Source organism: Macrobrachium nipponense, chromosome 1 (assembly GCF_015104395.2).
Source record: "Macrobrachium nipponense isolate FS-2020 chromosome 1, ASM1510439v2, whole genome shotgun sequence".
Taxonomy (NCBI): Eukaryota; Metazoa; Arthropoda; class Malacostraca; order Decapoda; family Palaemonidae; genus Macrobrachium; species Macrobrachium nipponense.
The window spans coordinates 127,129,095-127,148,790 of NC_087200.1; the positions used below are offsets into that span (position 1 = coordinate 127,129,095).

The 19,696-nt window shown below is 40.3% G+C and overlaps 1 protein-coding gene across 4 annotated transcripts in view; it reads left to right on the top strand.

The window, feature by feature from the left end:
* LOC135219612 (nuclear envelope phosphatase-regulatory subunit 1-like) overlaps positions 1 to 6,344 on the top strand; it is a 43,900-nt gene extending 37,556 nt beyond the window's left edge. For all 4 annotated transcript variants that reach the window (XM_064256518.1, XM_064256521.1, XM_064256520.1 and 1 more), the window contains one exon: positions 4,157 to 6,344. In XM_064256518.1, coding sequence (XP_064112588.1) covers positions 4,157 to 4,302 — 146 coding nt within the window. In that variant the 3' untranslated portion in view covers positions 4,303 to 6,344. The remainder of the gene's footprint in view (positions 1 to 4,156) is intronic.
* The last annotated feature ends 13,352 nt before the right edge of the window (positions 6,345 to 19,696 follow it).

The following is a 19,696-nucleotide window of genomic DNA, read 5'->3' on the forward strand; positions in this document are numbered from 1 at the left end:
ATGCTTGGAAGATTTCAGAAATAGCCAAAAAAAATCTGCTATTGTGCTAAAGTCACCTCAGAAGATGAAATGTAGTGTCTTTGACACCACCTGTGGAAAACTGTCCACTTTGCTTGGTAGATGTATGATGAGGATTGCTGCCTGCAGTTGGCAATAGCCTTTGCAGCTGCTCTTGGAAATCCTTTCACTGACAAGCTTCCTGATAGTCTGAAGCCTGTCAGGTAAAAAGAAAAAAAAATAATAATTGATGAACGAAGGATGAGGTTTTAGTGTTTCTTTTTGTATTTCTAACAAATTTTTAAGTTTCTTATGAATTATTATTGTTTAGCCATTTTCTGCTGCCAGTAACTAGCTTCTTTGGTAATTACTTTTCATTATTGTTAGTAAATGCACTGTTTGTGTTATGTTATATGCTTGATAAGTGTTTGTATACTATTGACTTTGTAAAGTGCTGTGATGTCTGTTAACTTTGAAATCAATTAAGTATGCCTCAGCATTCTCAGAGTTTGTTAGCAAGGGTATACTATATTTTCTCAATGCTTGAGATGGACCTTTACTAATAACTGTTGTGTCAAGGCCAATAATCAGTGTTTGGTAGATCTGGTCTGCCAATCAGTGGACTCCCCATGGGAATAGGCCATACTGGCCACAGAAAGCTGTGCACCTGAAGCTTTGGCCTTTCCTGCTTCAGAATAATCAGTTTCCTTGTCAGCATCTGTTTCTTAACCCTATTTCATAAAGTTTAAGAAACACCAGTCTATTATTGATGTGCTGTTACTTGCTGCTCAGCTTACCTGCTCACTCCTTATCTGTGCTCCCTGTCTCCATTTCATCCAGCTAGCCATCATTTTCCACTTCATGCAAGCTGCAGCTTTGTACTGCTATCACAATGCCATCATCACAACCCAATTTGTTGTCAGGATGAAAAATGTTCTCTCTAATCCAAAGAAGCCTCCCCCATGTTTCTCTTCAGCATAATCCTCCTTTACCATATCTTCATTACTAGCTGTTTTTAAATAGGGTTGGCATTGAAAAACCCATAGCTTAAATGGAGCAGATGCAGAGTAGGGAGAAATGGGTAGGCACAAAAAATCTTAAGCTTTCTAAGAATGCTTGTCCTGACCTAATCAGACTCAACTTCCTAACCTAACTTAACTTGGCACTGTGGCCTGACTGGCCAACGGGCTTTGACCTACCAAGCAACACTGAATATCCTTGTCTCCCTATTCTGCATACTACCCTCTTAATTTTGTAATCTTGAGCATCTCTTGTTAATAATGCTATAAGTAGTATAATATACCACTGAGTCACATTTCTACTCATAACACATACCAGAAAGAATCAAATAAGAGATGAAAATCATAGTACAGAAGGAATTCTGAATGTCCAGAACTTAAGTGTTGCAATATCTCCTTTTCATTCCTCCACATTTTAAACACTCAAGACCATTTCATTGTACTATTAACTTTAGGTCATATGCATACAATAGGATCTTGGGGGATCCTTTTGCTTCTTTGACACTTCCATTCTTTTCCTTTGATGACTTTTCCATACAGCCACCTTGAAACAAGATACAAGCTCTTGCTTTTTGCTTTGTACTGCTAGCATGAAGCTAAACTGTTGATTGTTGACTGTAATTTCTTTTTTTACAACTTTTTCAGTACCAATCTGATCATGCTTCAGCAATATTATTCTGTATTTTTCATGCTAGTTTATGTATCCCTTTTAAAATAGAAAATTAGATCTCTCACACAGGTGTTGTGAGTGGCACATTGTTCCTTCTAACAGCAAACAAATAATTATTTAGCAAAATTTAAAATAGCTGGTATATGGAGGACCTTGCCATATTCTACACTCTCAAACATAAGATATGCCAATTGAATTCCTACCATTGCCATTACAAAAGTAATGCTGGGCTTTATAAGCTGGCTTTCAGTCTTTTGTACAAAATACAATAGTAGTCATGTTTTCTAAATTTATCAACAGAAAAAGATATGACACCTCAAAAAATAGTAAACAAGTAATAGTTATCAGCCAAACTATAAAGTTCAATACTGGGTTTTAATCTTGACTTGCACATTTGAACTGGAAAACACAAGTTGCCTGCATAAATGTCAAAAGTAAAAGTTGAAAGATCCAATAATAAGGTATCACACAACTTGAGAGTATGGCAAATTTTTAATCAATTTGCATTTTTCATATTTTACAAACCTGAGGTCTTAACAATAGCATAATCTTCTAGTGCCAGCTGGAAACCAGTTAAAAACAATCAAAGATTGTAAAGCAAGGAATCTGTGGCATCTGGCAACCCATACGCCCAGTATTTCCACTAATAACTTGCCTTTTGGGCCAGTTCTATTAGTTAGGTATGTTAGCTCATCTGTTTGATTTTGTTACTTAAAATATATACAGCAGAAAGCTTTAGCTGTATATATTTCAAATAACAAAATCAAACAGGCATACTACTTTGTATTTACTTTCCCATTTTATTGACTCATGATTGAGTTTTCTTTGAATACAGAATATTGTGTAGTATATTGTCAATGTGTATGTGTTATGAAAAACTCTGTAATTTATGATGACTAGAAGGCCTGTAAAGGGAAGCCCTTTAAAAGTTTTGTTCTAAAAATCCTTTGCTTAGCAAATATTTTCTCAAAAATTATATGAAGCCAGTGTAAATGTTCTAAATATGCTGGATTCCTGTGCATGTAAGCATTGAAGAAACTGAGGATACTGATGAAGCACCAGCCAGTTGATCAAATATACCTGTTCATGTCAGTGATTTGATATAACAGTATCTGAACAACCTATCTTCAGTAAATGGGGGTGTGGAACAATGAATCTAACAAACAATCTGAACAGTTATTGTTATAGCTACTGTTCATACAGAATTTTAGTATTTTAATAGTTAATAATAAAAAAAAATAATCCTGAAGGCACAGGAAATTTTTTTTATCCCTTCTTGGAAGCACTGAAGTCAGTATACTACATGATGATTAGATGTATTGTTACCATATACAATAAATATATTGATTCTCATTTAGAAATCTTGTGCCATAAAAATAAATATTTTGGTATCAATTCTATATACAGTTACACAATCAACAAACAATAGGTATTCATGTGGATGCTAAACACTAACCCATACTTTGCCCAATTATATTTGCATTGTTATGAATCTAAATTTTTATATAATTCCTTGGAAGGCAGATGAAACATTAAGGAAAAAAAGTTTTGACGCAGGAAAACGCTATTTTTCGTAGCTGCCATTGACACAGGGAAAACCTATTTTTGGTAGCTGCCACAAGTCCTTAAAGGAGTTCTTTGTATTCTGTGATGTGCCATCCAGCACTTTTTTGGCCGAGACCAACAATAAGTGAATTCTTTGTAATTGGTTGGTCTGTCTTATGGTACCCTCGGATACAATTAGAGTAACCCCTTTGAGGACAGAGAGGTTACTCTATCAAAAATATATTTAGGTATATAGATAATCTATGATCATCGAGTAATGGACCTATATTATTTTATGTTTATTCAGTATATTCCAGAGTACTTCTAGTTAAAAATTTTACAGATACACATCATTAATGGCTTGTATGTTTTTGTGATAAGTGTTCTTAGTTTACACAGCTAAAATGAATTTTTTTTATATTTTACTGATGTCACATCTAAATATATCAATGGTATATCTTATACAAACATCTGAGCTTCTATCATCAGTAAATATCAGGTTTTAGTAATTAAGGATATTGCCAAAATTTTGTTCATTTTCCATTTATCTAAATATGAAATTTAAGGAACCACAGTTAAATTTTATTATTGGTAAAGCGTTTTGGTTAAACCCATGAGTTGTGTATTTTGATTCTTTGGTCTAATTAACTTAATATAAATAATACTTTTCTAAACACTTTATACCAGTGTTCATATTACAGTACTACAAGCCTGATGCATACTGGAATAGTTTGTAATCAGAAAATAAAAATTTAAAGTCAATGTAAAAGTAGATGGAAGCTTGTATTGAATTGTAATTTTCAGTAATTCAAAGCTGCCATCTTTACCTTCATTCATTTCCCCATTGGAAGTGGAAGGCCAGGAGCACAGTCTATTTGCAATATTTTTATTACATTTTTAATTATAAAATTTTCTCCTATTGCAGTTCTCCTGTTTATCATGGGCATACATAGAAAAGTTGTTTCTCCATCTATCATTACTTCAAGAACTCGAGCAGTATTAGTAGATTTTAACATGTCATGTGACGATACAGGAAAACTCATCCTGAAGCCCCGACCTACGACCACCTGAGTGTACTAGATTTTAGGATAAAACCAATTACCTTTATATATTTTAGGAAATAATATATTCTCAAAAGTAGACCAAGCAGGAACATCGTTTATTAAGGCTTGGACGTTTTGCTTCTTGAAACAGAAGGTTGAATTTTATTAGGAACTGAATAATGTGTGTACTACACTAATTCATTAATATACAGTACATGTACTAGCTCACTAACATCCAGTACATGCATTTGCTCATTGAGCAGGTGAATGATCTTTTAGCCATGTGTCCTGGTGCTGGAAAGACGCAGTACGTATTGGTTAAAGCTGGTATGTCATCGAATTGTATAAAAATGTTTCCAGATTACGTAGTGCTGTAGTACTCATAAATGCAGTGTATCAGTGCATTTTTCCCTTATTTCACTCTTGGTATACAAGCAGGCCTTGGAAGTGATGTTGAAATGTTTTGTTTTTCTCTTGATTCTTGTAATAATAGTATGGTGTTTATCGTATTTGCCTCTTTACTTATTTAGCAGATCTCTAGATTTATCGAAAATAGTTAATATTTAAAAAGTTTATTTGTTAAGTGATATATCATGGTTTAGCAGTCAGTATGGGAAATTTGTTAGATTATCTGTACTAGAATCTTATCATACACAGCTGCTTCCATAAACAGAAGTAAAATTTCAACTTAAGAAACCAAGTGCTATTCCAAATAGTAATACTAGTGTACAGTATAGAACTTACTGAGCCAATATATTTCATCTTTTATAAAATTGGATGATCATATAGCTGCTTTAGCACATATTGAAATGTGATATCTTTGATTTTTGTGTCTGCCATGAATTATACAGCTAGTTGTCAACTTAGTCTGCAATTGGTTACAACCAACCGGTCGTAAATCGATTTGGACTAAAGTCGGCCTATGTTAAATTACTGTAAGAATATTGTACTGTGGAAATCAGCTGAGGGCGATTGTGAGGAAAGTTTATTTTGCTGTACTGAACTCGGATCGGAGCGATTTTCTTGTTTTTAGATAGCGTAAATGAATCTCGATACTCTATTGACATGGGACAAGGTTATTTTACATTATACCAAGTATTTTCAAGTTGAAATATCACTTGAATACGTATCATTGTGAAAGAATTTTTTTTTTTTTTTTTTTTTTTTTTTTTTTTTTTTTTTTTTTTTTTTTTTTTTTTTTTTTTTGTAGATGGCGCTGAGGGCAATGTTTATTGCATAAAAAAATCAACAGATTGCATTCGGTATTTTCACTTGATTTCATTACAATACTACGAGCTTTAGTACATATATATTTTTTATTGGAGTGAAAACAGTAAAATGTGTTCTTTCATGCCAAATAGTTTTAATTAGAATAAGTTTCTCTCAAATTTTGTCTACGGTCGAGTTTGATGGTGCTATACCGAATCTTGTGGGAGTTTCATCCATGTTGCCGATGCACGATAATAGTCATTAGCAAATGAACATTCTTTCCTCGGCTTCAGCTACATCTTGCAGCTTAAATTTAGCAGTATATGCCCTTGCTGATCTTTTTAGTGTTCTCTTTTACTTTTTTAACTTGAAAATGGGATAGATAAACGCAAGACACAATGGACACAGAGGATGTGCACTGTACCAGGCTACTGCTTACACTGAGTGAGCACGTGAGCTGTGTGTGTGTGGAGAGGCGGGAGATGGGGTGGTCGTAAAGTCGACCAGTCGTAACTTGCATAGGTCGTAAGTCAACAACTAGCTTTACAGAATTCTTGCTGAAGATGAAGAAATAATGGAATTAGCAGTTTAAAGTGTTGTGTTTTGATAACTAACAAACCTTTGTGTCACTCCCTCTTTTGAAAGCAGTCATAGCTATTTATTGAACCGAGATGCCTGTCAAAATGACAGTTATTTTTTTATAAGCACTTTAACAAATAGTGTATGAATACATTAATATTTTGTAAATTACAGGTATGTACTTACATCTAGCTCAAATAGTAAAAATTTTTAATACAGATAATGCTGTATAAAAGTTCACAATTAATATGTACTCGTGTAAATAAAATTTACGTCTTCTAATGTATAGCTTTTAATTATTAGAGGAATGGCCATCGATATTCCTTTTCCATTGTCTACAAAACTAGTACAGTAGTACCTGTTTTTGTACATAATCCATTCCGGAACCTCCTAGATATCCAAAACGTATGAAAACCAAAGCAATATTTCCCATAAGGAATAATGTAAATAGTATTTGTGTTCCAAACCCCCAAAAATACTAAAAAAAAATACATTTTTTAGGGAATAAACACAATTTTACTAACAGAAAACAATGAGAAATAAATATAAATGAATAATGAACATTTCACATCACTTATTTTTATGGAAGATGGAGAGGGAGGAGGAGAGGTTACTGTTTGGAAGGAGAATCCCTTCCAGAAGGACTTCAGGTATCAAGAGCCTATCTGGGGTTACTTATCTTTATGTATCGGGAACCTATCTGGGGTTACTTCCCCTCTTCGTTTTTTACTGGCAGTCTGGGGTCACCTCCCCACTTCTATTTTGACTGGCACTATGACCAGCTTGAGTCACTGGACCCCTGTCACTAAAGGAAACTGTCCACAGACATTTGTTTCTGACATCTTTAAAATTTGCCTGAAATGGTACAAAGTGTTGTCATTAAACATGTTAGAGACACAGATTGCAATACCTTTGTTTGGATGTCTCATCAAAATTTTTTAGATCACTACACTTGGAAAACATTTATTTAATCACTGTAATAAGAACAGTATCCCCTCTCTCTCTTCCTCCTTGGATTGCTTATCTGCCATCTGTTGCTGTTCCTGTTGAAGGCCTTGCAGCTCCTCAATGGTTAGCTCCCCCCTGTGGGGGTCCACTAGTTCTTCTACATCCAAGCCCATGGACTTCCCCGAGACAAAATTGACTCCACAACAGGCATAAATTCACTGTTCAGGAAGTTGACCCCTTCCAAGCCTTATCTATAAGACTAATGCAGTTGAAGATTTTGCAGTGATCCTTCCAGAACACACTTTGGGTTAATTCAGTGTCTGAGGTCACTTCAAAGCACCTTTGGAACAGTGCCTTGGTGTAGAGTTTCTTGAAGTTAGAGATGATTTGTTGGTCCATGGGCTGGATGCATGGTATTAGGGGGCTAGAACTTCACAGTGATGAATTTAAATTCATCCAGCAACTGGTCTAACAAGCCAAGAGGATGCACAGGACCATTGTCCATTACCAGGAGGCAATTGATTGTTGTTGAGGTATTTTTTAACACTTGGGCCAAATGCTCCATTTACGCACTCAACGAAAATTTGCCTTGAGACCCATGTTTTTTTATTTGCCTGCCACGTCACAGGCAATTTATTCTTGATGACATTGTGTTTCTTGGCTGGGGAGTTTCAGTGATATACAAGTAGGGGCTTCACTTTGAAATCCCCACTGCTCAAGCCTGAGGGCTCCAAGGAATAGCAATCAACTGGTTGTACCTGTTCACCTGCATGCTAATGTCTACTTTTGAGTGCTGATCTAATCCCATGGCAATTGTCAAACTTGTGGATGTAATGAGCACTCTGTAGGTAGTTTTGTTCTTTTCAATCCCCAATTGCCAAATACACTGTCCTTCCACAGACTGAATTACCAAACCATTATCATGTTCATTTCACTCAAAAGAAGCACACTTTTCACTATGACCAGGGATAAAGCTGCTAGGCATCTTTGATGGTATTTTTCCACTGTCCTGACGTCTAGTAAGTTTTACCAGGGGTAGTGTTGTACGGAAGTGTAACGACACAAGAAAAATTGTTGTGCGTTACATGTGAGAGGGGGAAAAAACAAAACCTGGATGCAGGTAGGCTAAAATGGTCAACTCTTGGTTTCAGCCTCCCTTCTACGGTACTGTAATCGAGTCGGTGAAGCCATGTTTCTTAACAAAAAAAGCCTTACCACTTACAAAGCTTTCTTCCGGGCTAAAATTCTTCAATAAGCGCAAGTGTGTATTCATCTTCTGACAGAGAAGCCTGCCAAATCAAATATTATCCCCACATCACTAGATAAGAGTGAGGAGGAGTTATGGAAAGTTGACTGAAAATCATATTGCACAGAGACTGAGCTGGTGAGGGACAGATCCTTGGCCTTCGGCATACTGTTGGGAGTAGGCCAACTTGAACTTGTTGACTTAGAAGAATTTCTTGCTCCTAAAAATTTACTCCATCTGTGAGCAAATTCCCTGTGAATACTTGTAGAGACTGTACACAAACCCAAACAAAGCACCTTGAACAGCAATACCTCCTCTGTACAGAACTTGGGTGATTGACTTTGTACTACAGGTATGAGGAAATGTCTCCTGCACGTCCACCAAAACCTCTGATCATCCTTTTCGGAAGTCAATAAAACCCATGTTGGAAAAACCACACCCAAAGTTATTCAGTCTCAATGTGTCCAAAAAGGCTACCAATCTCCAGTTGTTTATGGAGATAGGAAAAAGTCAAGAGGTAAAATCCAAGTGAATTAACACCTTACCCATTTTTCTCTCTAATTTACAACCCTCTACTAAATAAAAAGAAAAAAAAAGACGACATCTGCTGGAGAAGACAAAGGAAAGCTACAGGAGACTAAACCAGTGGGTGGGGACCTAAAAGGAATTAAAACTCGCCTTCACTGCCTCCACCACGGAAGGATCTTCTATTAAGTCTCTCCAAGCATGCCAGGAGGCTTACAATTGGCCATCTACCGAAACATGAGGGCTGACCTTATCACCATAACCTGTGCAGCATTAGCCTTTACTACAAACAGGAGCAGAAGCATTCTTATTGCTTCCAAACCCATTTAGTATGAGCATGAGAACATTAGTCTGGAGCATCAGAAACAAGTTAAAAACTAACTCTTTCTCATTAAACTCACACTGGTGCCAAAAACCCTTAAAGCTGGCTTCACAAACTAAGCTGGAGCCTCAGCCTCTCTAAGCTGACACAAAGCAGCAATATACTGAGCAAAAATTTAATAAAAGATAAAAACTCCAAAGCACTTGTCAGTCTTGAGTTCATCTCTTCACAGGAAAGAGAAAAAAAAACCAAATCATCTACCGACCATAGCTTCCTAAAAAACCAGAGATCAAGCCCCAGCTGATCTAAAGGGAACTTTGTGCACCTAAGTATGAGAAAACTTACAAAACACACTTTAATTGGGTCTTCTTTCTCCAAAACCTTCAAGGCCACCAAAATACAGAAGATGACTATGTGGTCTCGTTCCTTAACTAAATGAGGATAGTGCAGTGAAGCACAATGCTCCAGCAAATGCCGATCAAAGTGAAGGAGACCCTGTGATTCTAACTCTTCTTCCATCACAGGGCAACAGGAGGAAACTACTGCCTCAGAAAAAGCTGGCGACAAGAGACGACAGCAGCCCAAAAACTGCATCGCATCCACGACTCAATGAAAGGTAGAAAGCAGTCAAAGTGATTCAGCCGAGTTAAAGAAAGCAAGGCACCCAAAGAAAATGGGATGTTTGGGAGGCGGTGGGGGATAGGAGTTACAACGACCCCTCCTGCCTTGTCAAAAAACAGGAACATGGCCTTAAGAGCATTACCATATGACACATCCTAAGAAAGCCATGTGGCTAAAACAATATCTAGCTTGGAAACAGCATACGATGCTGTAACCATGGTAGACTTGGAAAGAAAAAACATTAATAGAGACCCAAGTCAGAGATTTACCAATAGCAGAAGAAATGTCATGGTAAAGAATAAGTGAATTTGGTAGAGAAGGAGGAATAGGCTAGCAGACAAAGATTTAGAATGAGTGAGAGTCGACATGACTGAGTCAACATAACATTAGAATAAGTAAAACTACAGTTACACACACATTGCTAATATAACTGTCTATACCTACATGTACTATAATTAGTACTACCAGTAACAATAACCTCATACTATGAGATTCACAGCCGGTGTCCCGGTGTTTTTCTGGAATAAAATTTTATCAACGTATCTGACAAAGATGACACTTTGTCACAGGATATCTTACATCCCTACCTAATTTTTTACTGTATTCTGTATTACAAAAGTTGCATTATTCTGGTAATTATAAGAGTAACACCGAATGTCTTTTGAAGGTATAATGATGTAACTTATGTCATTAACTTGCCTCCTCCTCAGGGTAATTGGCTATTCCTGAAAAAGTCTCAACCTCTTGCAACAATGAAATACAACCAATACTCCTTGTTTACACTTTGTAGTAGTGGTGGTGGTAGTATACGTATATGTATAGGATTTGTACCATGAGACTGCTAGAATCCTTGAAGAAAAGGGTTTCCATAAGTAATCTGAGAAATTACTTTTTATCACATTCTCCATTGAAAAATTATATAATTAAAAATCAATTAAAGTGAAGAAAACTTTGGCATTCATTGTATCTTTTATATTTTTCCTAATATGACAGAGATGGTCATTGTAATAAATAGAGCATATGAATTATCTTTCTGCACCTTATGAAAGTCAACAAATGATGAAAACTTGGAATCCCTGGATGTCCGGTGTACTCCTTACCCAAAAAAGGGCCCTATTATTTATTTACCTGTTCAAGCTTACGTAGGGTTTGCCCCGGGCTTCCTCACTTCTAAGCAATTGTGCAGGTCGAATCACAAAAGCTGTCCTGCAACCACAGGGACAATGACTTATCATTGCCGCCATTCTTGAAGCCTTGACAATGTACTAATGTTCGTTCAGAATTTCAGAGACAGCCGTTTGTTATCATCACCTTGTGGGAAGTCGGCAAGTCATGTGTTCATATCATGTATAACTTTGAAACCAAATATTGGTTTGTTCTGCTACTGACTCCGGCTGCTTTATTTTACTCTTATGAATAAACTTTTTTCTAATGTAAGTAATAAAGAATACTGCCTGAAAAACACAGGGAAAAAGGCTCTGAATCTCATAGTAGGTGCTGATGATGGCAGAGGTCCATATTTACTGAAGACTAATGTTTACCAAAATTATCTTTCAGCTAACGCATAATACAAGACTATAGCGTGAAAAACAGAGGGAGTTGACAGAGGGCAAAAAAACTAAAATGTCCCGAGAACCAATGAGGTTCCCTAGCAGCGGACTTCTTCCTCAGAATCCAGCTGTCGTATGGCAGTCCTAGTCTCGGGCTACAAACAGGCAAGGGTGCAGACACCTTATCTCTGAGGGAACGCAAAAATGATCACACAATGGACTGGTTCCTTAACCAATTAAAACAAGCATTGTATATTGACCAAAATAAGGTTCTAAATTTTCAATATGCTTTTCCTGAACTGAAAGGGGAGATGAGGGCGGAGCTAGAGGAAGCCTTAGTACTAACTAAAGCATTAGCAAAGGAAAAGCCTAGACTACTAACAAACTTAAACAGTAAGTCATTCGAAAATCTTACCGATATCTATTCTGAAGATCACACTTATAACCATAGCAGCCAGCGTACAAAGTGTAACAACATTCTGCTAACAGTAATCATTCCTAGAACCTGACATTCTTAGCCTTAATTCCAGTGGAGGACCGAGTGGCCGAGCCACGCCACCACGTGCACATAGTAGATGCATGATGGGAGGGACGCTGGCCAATAGGAGAGAAGGATTTCATGGCTGCGACTAGCATCAGGAACCAATGGGAGAGCAGGAGGATGGTGGCGAGTCGACTAGTACTAAGATGGCGGCGGGCGGCGCGATTTTCAAAATTGTTATCCGGCCGAATCTCGGACTTTCAGAAACCTTTCGTATCTTGAAAACTTTTCGCAAGTAGAGCCGTTAAATTTTTCGTATTGGCTTTCGTATCGAGTTTTTCGTAAATTGAGCCTTTCGTATCTCGAGGTACCAGTGTGTGTGTACATGTATATGTATGTATATATATATATCTATCTATCTATTCTATCTATCTTATCTATTCTTATCTATCTAGCTCTATCATCTATCTATTCTATCTATCTATCTATCTATCTATCTATCTATTATCTATCTATCTATCTATCTAAATCTATCTATCTATCCTATCTATCTATCTATAGTCTATCTATCTATCTATCATATATATATATATATATATATATATATATATATATGTATGTGTATATACATAAAAGTATCAAAGTCTACTTGATATAAAAATATCGTAATGTATAGAAATCTTACTGATAAAAGAAAAATATAAAAGACGGGAGCTTTCGTCTACTTGATCAGTAGACCTCATCAGCCGTACGGCTGATGAGGTCTACTGCTCAAGTAGACGAAAGTCTACCCGTCTTTTAATGTATTTTTTTAATACGCATTTTACATAATTGTGGACTTTGATTACTTGAAGATTTTCCAGTCACGTTATGGTGATTTTTTGAGATATATATATATATATAAGGGATTTTGGACGAAGGAAAAATCTATTTCTGGGTGATTGGCTCGTGTCGCCCTATGAAAGTAATCCTTAATATCATTCTTTCTAGGTAAAATTAGCCTAAAATTACCAGAGAAAAACAAAATTAAGAAAATGTCAGTAAAACTGACTCGCTCACTCTTAAAAAGAAGTGTCGGTATGATATAGGGGCGAGTGTGGAACACTACCACGAGACAAACACCAATTAGAACTTCCCTATCAGAATCCCCCCAAGAGAGAGCCGATACAACGGGCGATGCAGCCTCTACTACTACTACTAGAGGACGCCACGGACAGCAGCGCCCCTAGCGGTCATCCTTAATTAAAACATAAATACATCTTGTCCTGCAAGGGGGGGAAAACAAACCATAAAAAGGGATGGGTTTCATAGGCGACACGAGCCAATCACAGAATAGATTTTTCCTTCGTCAAAATCCCTTTTCTGGGCTCAGCTCGTGTCGGCCTATGAAAGAGTACCAGAGAAACAGACAAGATGGAAAAGGAAATAATGAAAAACAGATTAAAATGATGGATAATATATAATAAATCAAATACAGCATACAAATTAAGCACTTAAACTAACTTATTACAATAATCAATAACAGAATGTTGTAAACTTAAAGTACTTAAATGGTAGTAATAAAAATCATAAATATGCATGTAAAATAAGGAAATGTTTGGATTTACTTAATTAGAAAATATAACTACAATTATATACATACATGTGTCCTACCCTAGCATAAAAATAAGGGTAGGTACACTCAAGTCCATCATTAATACAATTAATACAATTAATTCAAATATATACAAACACATTGTGACTGAAGTTTATCACAATGCCCAAATTGGAGAATTTATACAAACATATTGTGGCCTACCCTAGCATAAAAATAAGGGTAGGACCACTGAAGTACATATCAGTACAAGGGTGGTTGTCCCTAGCAAAAAAATAAGGGACAAACCACTATAAGACACAACGGCTAAGGCTATGATGATGAGTAGCCTGGCGATAGGTTGAGGCATGTTGGTTGAAGTAGGTAGAAAGGAGACCTGGATCAATACTACAACTACTAAGCAGTATCAGGGAAACTATCCCGCTGCTACTGCTGAAAAACTTTAAAGATTCCAAGGACTTTAAATAATGCCGTTTAAAGACTGTCGGGATTTCCATCCAGTATACTTTCTAAGATCCTCAAAGTTCATATTTGGTTGGAAATAATTAATAGAGGTGGCTACTCCCCTGATATCATGTGCTTTTGGGAATGACTCAGGGTTGGCTTGTTTAATGAAGTAAAGGATTTGCTGTCTAATGCCTTTAACTGACAAAGTACCACCTTTTTCTCTCATGAAGAGAGCACCCGAGGATCTAGAAGAAGTACGAGATAGAAAGGCTCTAAGAGTTGATACTGGGCAGAGAGAAGGATCCTGTGGAAGTGGGATAACCTTCCAAGGAGCCCACCTTGCAAGAGGATCTTCATTTTTGGCTAAAAAGCTACGATCCGGAGCAAGTAGAACTTCTCCTGATGGGAGGAATTCCACATGACCCGCATCCCTGGATAGAGCCGACAGTTTCTGAAATTCTAGCTCCTGAGGCTAGGCTTAATAAGAATAATGTCTTCCTCAGGAGATTATGAATGTACAAGATGAGTGTCAGTATCTGAGCTAGTTTGAGGACATCATTTAGGAACCATGAAACTGTAGTAGGCCTCTGAGAAGGTCTAAGTCTAGCACAGGCTTTAGGGATAGATGTGAAATAAGATTCAAGATCAAATCTATCTGAAACCTACTTGAAAGATTTTCTTCAAAGCCGACTTATGAGTGGTATCGTGCTAGCTGCTAAACCTTTTTCAAATAAAGATCTGAAAAGGATATAGCCAAATTAACTGTCATGGTTGTAGTGTTCGATTCTCTCAAGAAAAGATGCTAATTTTTTTAACCAGCTGAGTATATTGTCTAATGGTTGACTCCCTCTTATCTGATTCTAGGAAGAGAATATTCTGTGGATCAATGTCAGCATCTTTATTAGCCGCAAACTTCATGAAGTCCATAAAGTTAGGGTCTGGAGAGTTCCTGAGGAAGCGAACACAGTCTCATTTGTACTGATTGTGATAGTTTGGGTATTGGGGATCCGTTGAGGTCGGAGCCCCAATTCAAAGAAGTGGATACCAGTTGCTCTTGGGCCATTCCGGTGCAATCAGAGCTACTATCCCTTTGAAAGACCTTAGTTTGTCTAGGACTTTCAAGAGAAGATTCACTTGGGGAAAAAAAAAAACATAAATTCTCCTCCACTGATTCCAATCCAACGACAGGGCGTCCGTGGCCATAAGCCAGAGGGTCCAGGTTGGGGGCCACATAGCAACGGAGCTTGTGGTTCGCTTGTGAGGCGAAGAGGTCCACTTGGAGACCTGGGACTCTCCGGCTTACCCACTGGAATGACCCGACGTCCAGGAGACCACTCTGATTCCAGAGGAACTGACCGGGAATGAACAGGGCGTCTGCTATCACATTTCTTACTCCTGCCAGATGAGTGGCAGACAGATGCCATTTGTGTTTGCTTGCTAATGCAAAGATGGCTATCATGACATGGTTCACATGCTTGGATTTGGACCCTCCTCTGTTGATGCAATGAACTACCACTGCACTGTCCAAAAACTAGCCTTAGATGAGACTTCTTCGGGGAAGCAGTCTCTTCAGAGTAAGAAATACTGCCATTGCTTCCAACACATTTATGTGGAGCTGGCGAAATTGAACTGACCAAGTCCCCGCTGAACCTGTTTGAACTGAGAGTATCCCCCCCACCCGGACAGGGATGCATCCGTGTGAATGGTTAACATTGGGAGGGGATATTGAGGGTACTTTCTTGGCTAAGTTCTTTACTTTTGACCAAGGCCGTAGTTGGTTGCGGAGGATCTGTGGGATTACTGACAACTTGTCTCGATATTTTGGAGTTTGCTTGACCGCCAAAATTCGATTTATATCTTTCAGCCTTGCTTTCAGAAGGATATCTGTTACCGAAGCAAACTGAAGAGACCCTAGGATTCTCTCCTGGTTTTCTTCTTGACGTTTGTTTGCATTTGAGAAATTGCCTGACAGATTTTGCTATTTCCTTCCGTTTGACCACTGGAATTGATAGATTGTGGGAGGACAAATCCATTGGATTCCTAGCCACTGAAAACGAGATTCCGGAATAAGTCTGGATTTCGTTTTGTTTATCTGGAACCCCATAGTTCCAGAAAGTGAACTACCTTTTTGGTAGCTTTGAGACATTCCTCGACTGTTGGTGCCCAGATTAACCAATCGTCGAGGTAATGCCGCTACCAATGATTCCCTGAGCTCTCAATTGTTGTACAACCACTTCTGCTATCTTTGTGAATACCCTGGGGGCTACATTCAGACCGAAGGGCATCACTTTGAATGAGAATGTCTGACTTCCTAGCCTGAATCCTAGGAATGGGCGGAAGTGCCTGGCTATAGGATATGATAGTATGCGTCTGTAAGATCGATGGAGCATGTGACGGCTCCACGCGGAAGTAAGGTCCTTACTTGCGAGAGGGTAAGCATCTTGAACTTGTCGCAGCGAATGAAAGAGTTTAGCTTTGACAAGTCTAAGATTACCCTTCTTTTGTTGAGCCTTTCTTTGGCACGCTGAATAAGCGACCTTGAAATTTTGTTTTAGATGTTTTGACTCTCGCAATAGCCTCCTTTCTGAAGGAGTTTCTTCCGCGTAATCTATCAATTCCTTTGTTTGACGGTATCTGATGAAATGATTTGATTGGAGGAGGATCTTGGATCCAGCTCCAGCCTAATCCTTTGGACACTATGCTCTGTGCCCAACTGCTGAACCCCCACCTGTGGCGGAAGAGAACAGCCTCCCTCCTACCTGGGGACCTCATTGCTGATGGGCGGGTTGGCCACCACGCCCTCCTCTGAACTGCTTCTTACTCCTTGTGCCCCTTCCTGCGCCACGGTGACGAAAGTAACCTCTCGCCCTACCCCTCGGTGAGAGTAGCCTTGAGCCTCATAAGCAGGGTTAAAGGCAGGTGAGATAGCGTAGGAAGTCGAAGGTTGCGATTGCTGGGGCACCAGGAGGAAAGGCTGGGTTTGCTTAGATGTAGCAGGTTGTCCCCTGTTGGGTGACTGGGACTGCCTGCACAAACTGCTGCTGATGCTGGAGTTTTTTTTATATGGCTGGAACCTCTTACCAGCCTTCTTTGGTTTCTTGCCAGCAGTGGGAACGGATTCCTGTTTCCTCTTGAGGAAATAAACCCCACCTAGCTCTAAGGCTCTGGTTGAAGTCTAGCAGCTTCGTGGTGGACTTCGTTCACTGCGACTCTGGGAAGAGATCCGCTCCCCACATGCTCGCAGCCAAGAGTCTATTAGGCTCGTGCCTGATAGTGCACTCTTGAAGAACATGCTTCCGACAGTTCTTCCTGGCTTGGAAGAAGTCAAAAGCGTCTAACAGAACCGTCTGAAACTGCGATTCGCCAGGATCTTGAACAGCGGTTCGTTAGCGTATGAAAGAGCAGCCCTTTCCGTAACGATAAGAGAGTTAAGGGACCTGCCAAACCTAGTTCGCGACATCGAACTCTGCCTGGATTAGGGAGTCCGGCAGCCTAGGTAACTTCTCACCGAACTGGTCCATAGCGCAGTCCGGCTTGAGTTTACCCTGCGTGAAAGTAGCTGGCAGGTTTTCCCATAACTCTCCGAAGGCGGGGAAGAGTGGAGAAGTAGAACTCCGACTCTCTCAACTGTGGAACGGGCTCATCCTTGAGGACTGCCTGAAGAGCCTTCTCCACCAATTTCGTGGCGAACGGAAGAGAGACCTCCTCTTCCGTTGCGAAAATAGTGAAGGGGCTCTTATAGGCCTGGAGTCTAGTATTAGTACACTCCCAGTCCTCAAGGCAGTGAACCCATTCCCGTTGGGCGTGATCTCTACTGTAGAGGACTGACTCCTTCGAGATCTTGTCCTCCCTCGTAAGAGCCGTTGGCGTCAGCCTAGCATACCCGATGAAAGGCTGTGACAGACCCGGAGGATAGAACTCGAAGTCCTCATCCTTCGAGTGCCAAACTCCGGGATCGAAATCATCCCGTCCTTAAAGGGAGCGTAGGCCTGCTACTCTCCATGGATTCTCCATAGAGAAGCTGGCAAGGAGTCGTAAGGTGGAAGTGTAGAATCCCCGTGCTAGAAGCAGGGGATACTGGGGGAGGAGCCTGGGATAGCCCAGCTACCCGATCCTCATTCTCTCTCATTCTATTAGAGAGTTTCCTGGACCGTCTGTCCAGTTTGAGACAGAGTGCTCGACATTGCGCGAACATCTGCTCAAAAAACGTGTTCCCCAAGCTGAAATTTGGAACCTACCATCACTCCTACTGCTCCTCATCATTCTGGTAGACAGGAGAGGGAACGCAGGAGCTGGTGCTTGCCACCCCTGCCGCATAGCCGGAGAGGGGGCAGCGGAGGCGGGAGAAGGCAGCGACTCGGAGGTAGCGCGAGCCTTCTCCTTCGAAGCCTTGCCTCTGGAGCTCTTCGACTGGGAAGAGCTTGGCTTAGCCTTCACGCGCGTCGGCGTAAGAAGTCGATGACTTCCTGGCCGAAGAAGACGAAGACGACTTCCTAGAAGTCGTCTTAGACAAGGTCTTCGGTTCTCTCTTTCCCTTCTCCTTAGGAGGTACAGAGAGAGCGGGAGTGCGGCTAGGGATCTCGGATCCCGGGAAGCCTTGGAAAGAGGCGGAAGAAGAAGGGACAGGAGAAGATCCAGGAGCGCCCAAGGAAAGACCTTGGGCGCCCGACAAACCTACCTCAACCAACAAATCCTCACTTACTACCGCCATCGGCTCGAGATTCAGGTCCAGGCGGCGACGTCCGGAACTGACTCCTGGAGGCTACGACCCCAAACGACTGCTGGAGTTCTTGTTGGATGGCGGCTATCACGGGGGCGGCGGCACAAGGGGTCGACGTAGCCCGTCGACTTGCCCGCAGGGAAGATCTGGATGGCCAGCTTCCTATCCAATATGTAGGGAGGGCTGGCCCTTGGCGGCGTTCTTTCCCAAGCCGCCCACCCCAGCTTTCAGGGTGGCGAGGGCGACTTCCCTCACGCCGCTAGCCTGAAAGAAAGGCTGGATTAGCTACCAATTGCGGACAGGGTTAATAAACTTACGAACTATAAGTTGTTAGTAAATTCATAAGTAACCTCATAATGGACTTACCCCATCCCCCAGCTGACCGACCAGGTCGTAGCATATAGCGCAGGCCTCGGGGTGCCAGACGATAGACTCGTTGTACGAAGTGGCACACGGGGCGTGAGACCTGCACTCGTCATGTCCACAGGGGTCATACAGCGTCGCATTACAAGCGAGGACCTGGCAGTTGGTAGCCTGTAAGTGAAAACGTACATGAGTACAGAGTAAACACTTACAGCCTAACATATGCTCCGCTGGTGCCGGAGCGATAAAGTTAGATAAAACCAGAGCGCTAAAATACGTGTGGTAACCAGGTTGGAAGATAGGCTATGGCTCCGCCAGTGGCGGAGGCACAAGAATCAACCAACTAGGAGTGGTGGTAATGGAAACCACGACGGATAATGGCGGGGATGGTTGATAAAATGAATATTATAATACACAATTCATTGTAAAATATCTTATAATAGGTATATATCCTTAACGTATTATAGTAACAACATTAAAACAATTCTCTCTCCACCCTCTCTACTAGAAGAGTGCGTAGGTAAGGGTAAGCTCCCTTCCGGTAGCGGGGGAGAGATATAAGGTATATAGTAGGCAAGCAATCGACCAATCCATAGCACCCACACCCTGCCCGCTAGCGGAGCCAATATCCTATAACCAAAGGGGCCCCGGCTGCGACGGAAGGCTCCTTTCGTATCGTAAGGGAGGTGGCTGAGTAATGGGTAGGGGGGGATGGAGGTCCCGGCGAAACACGGCGGGAGCGAGGAAAGGGGGGAGGGATGGCCTACTCCTCCCCACCTCACCAACTACCCGTATGGAGACCCGGTACCTCATAGTG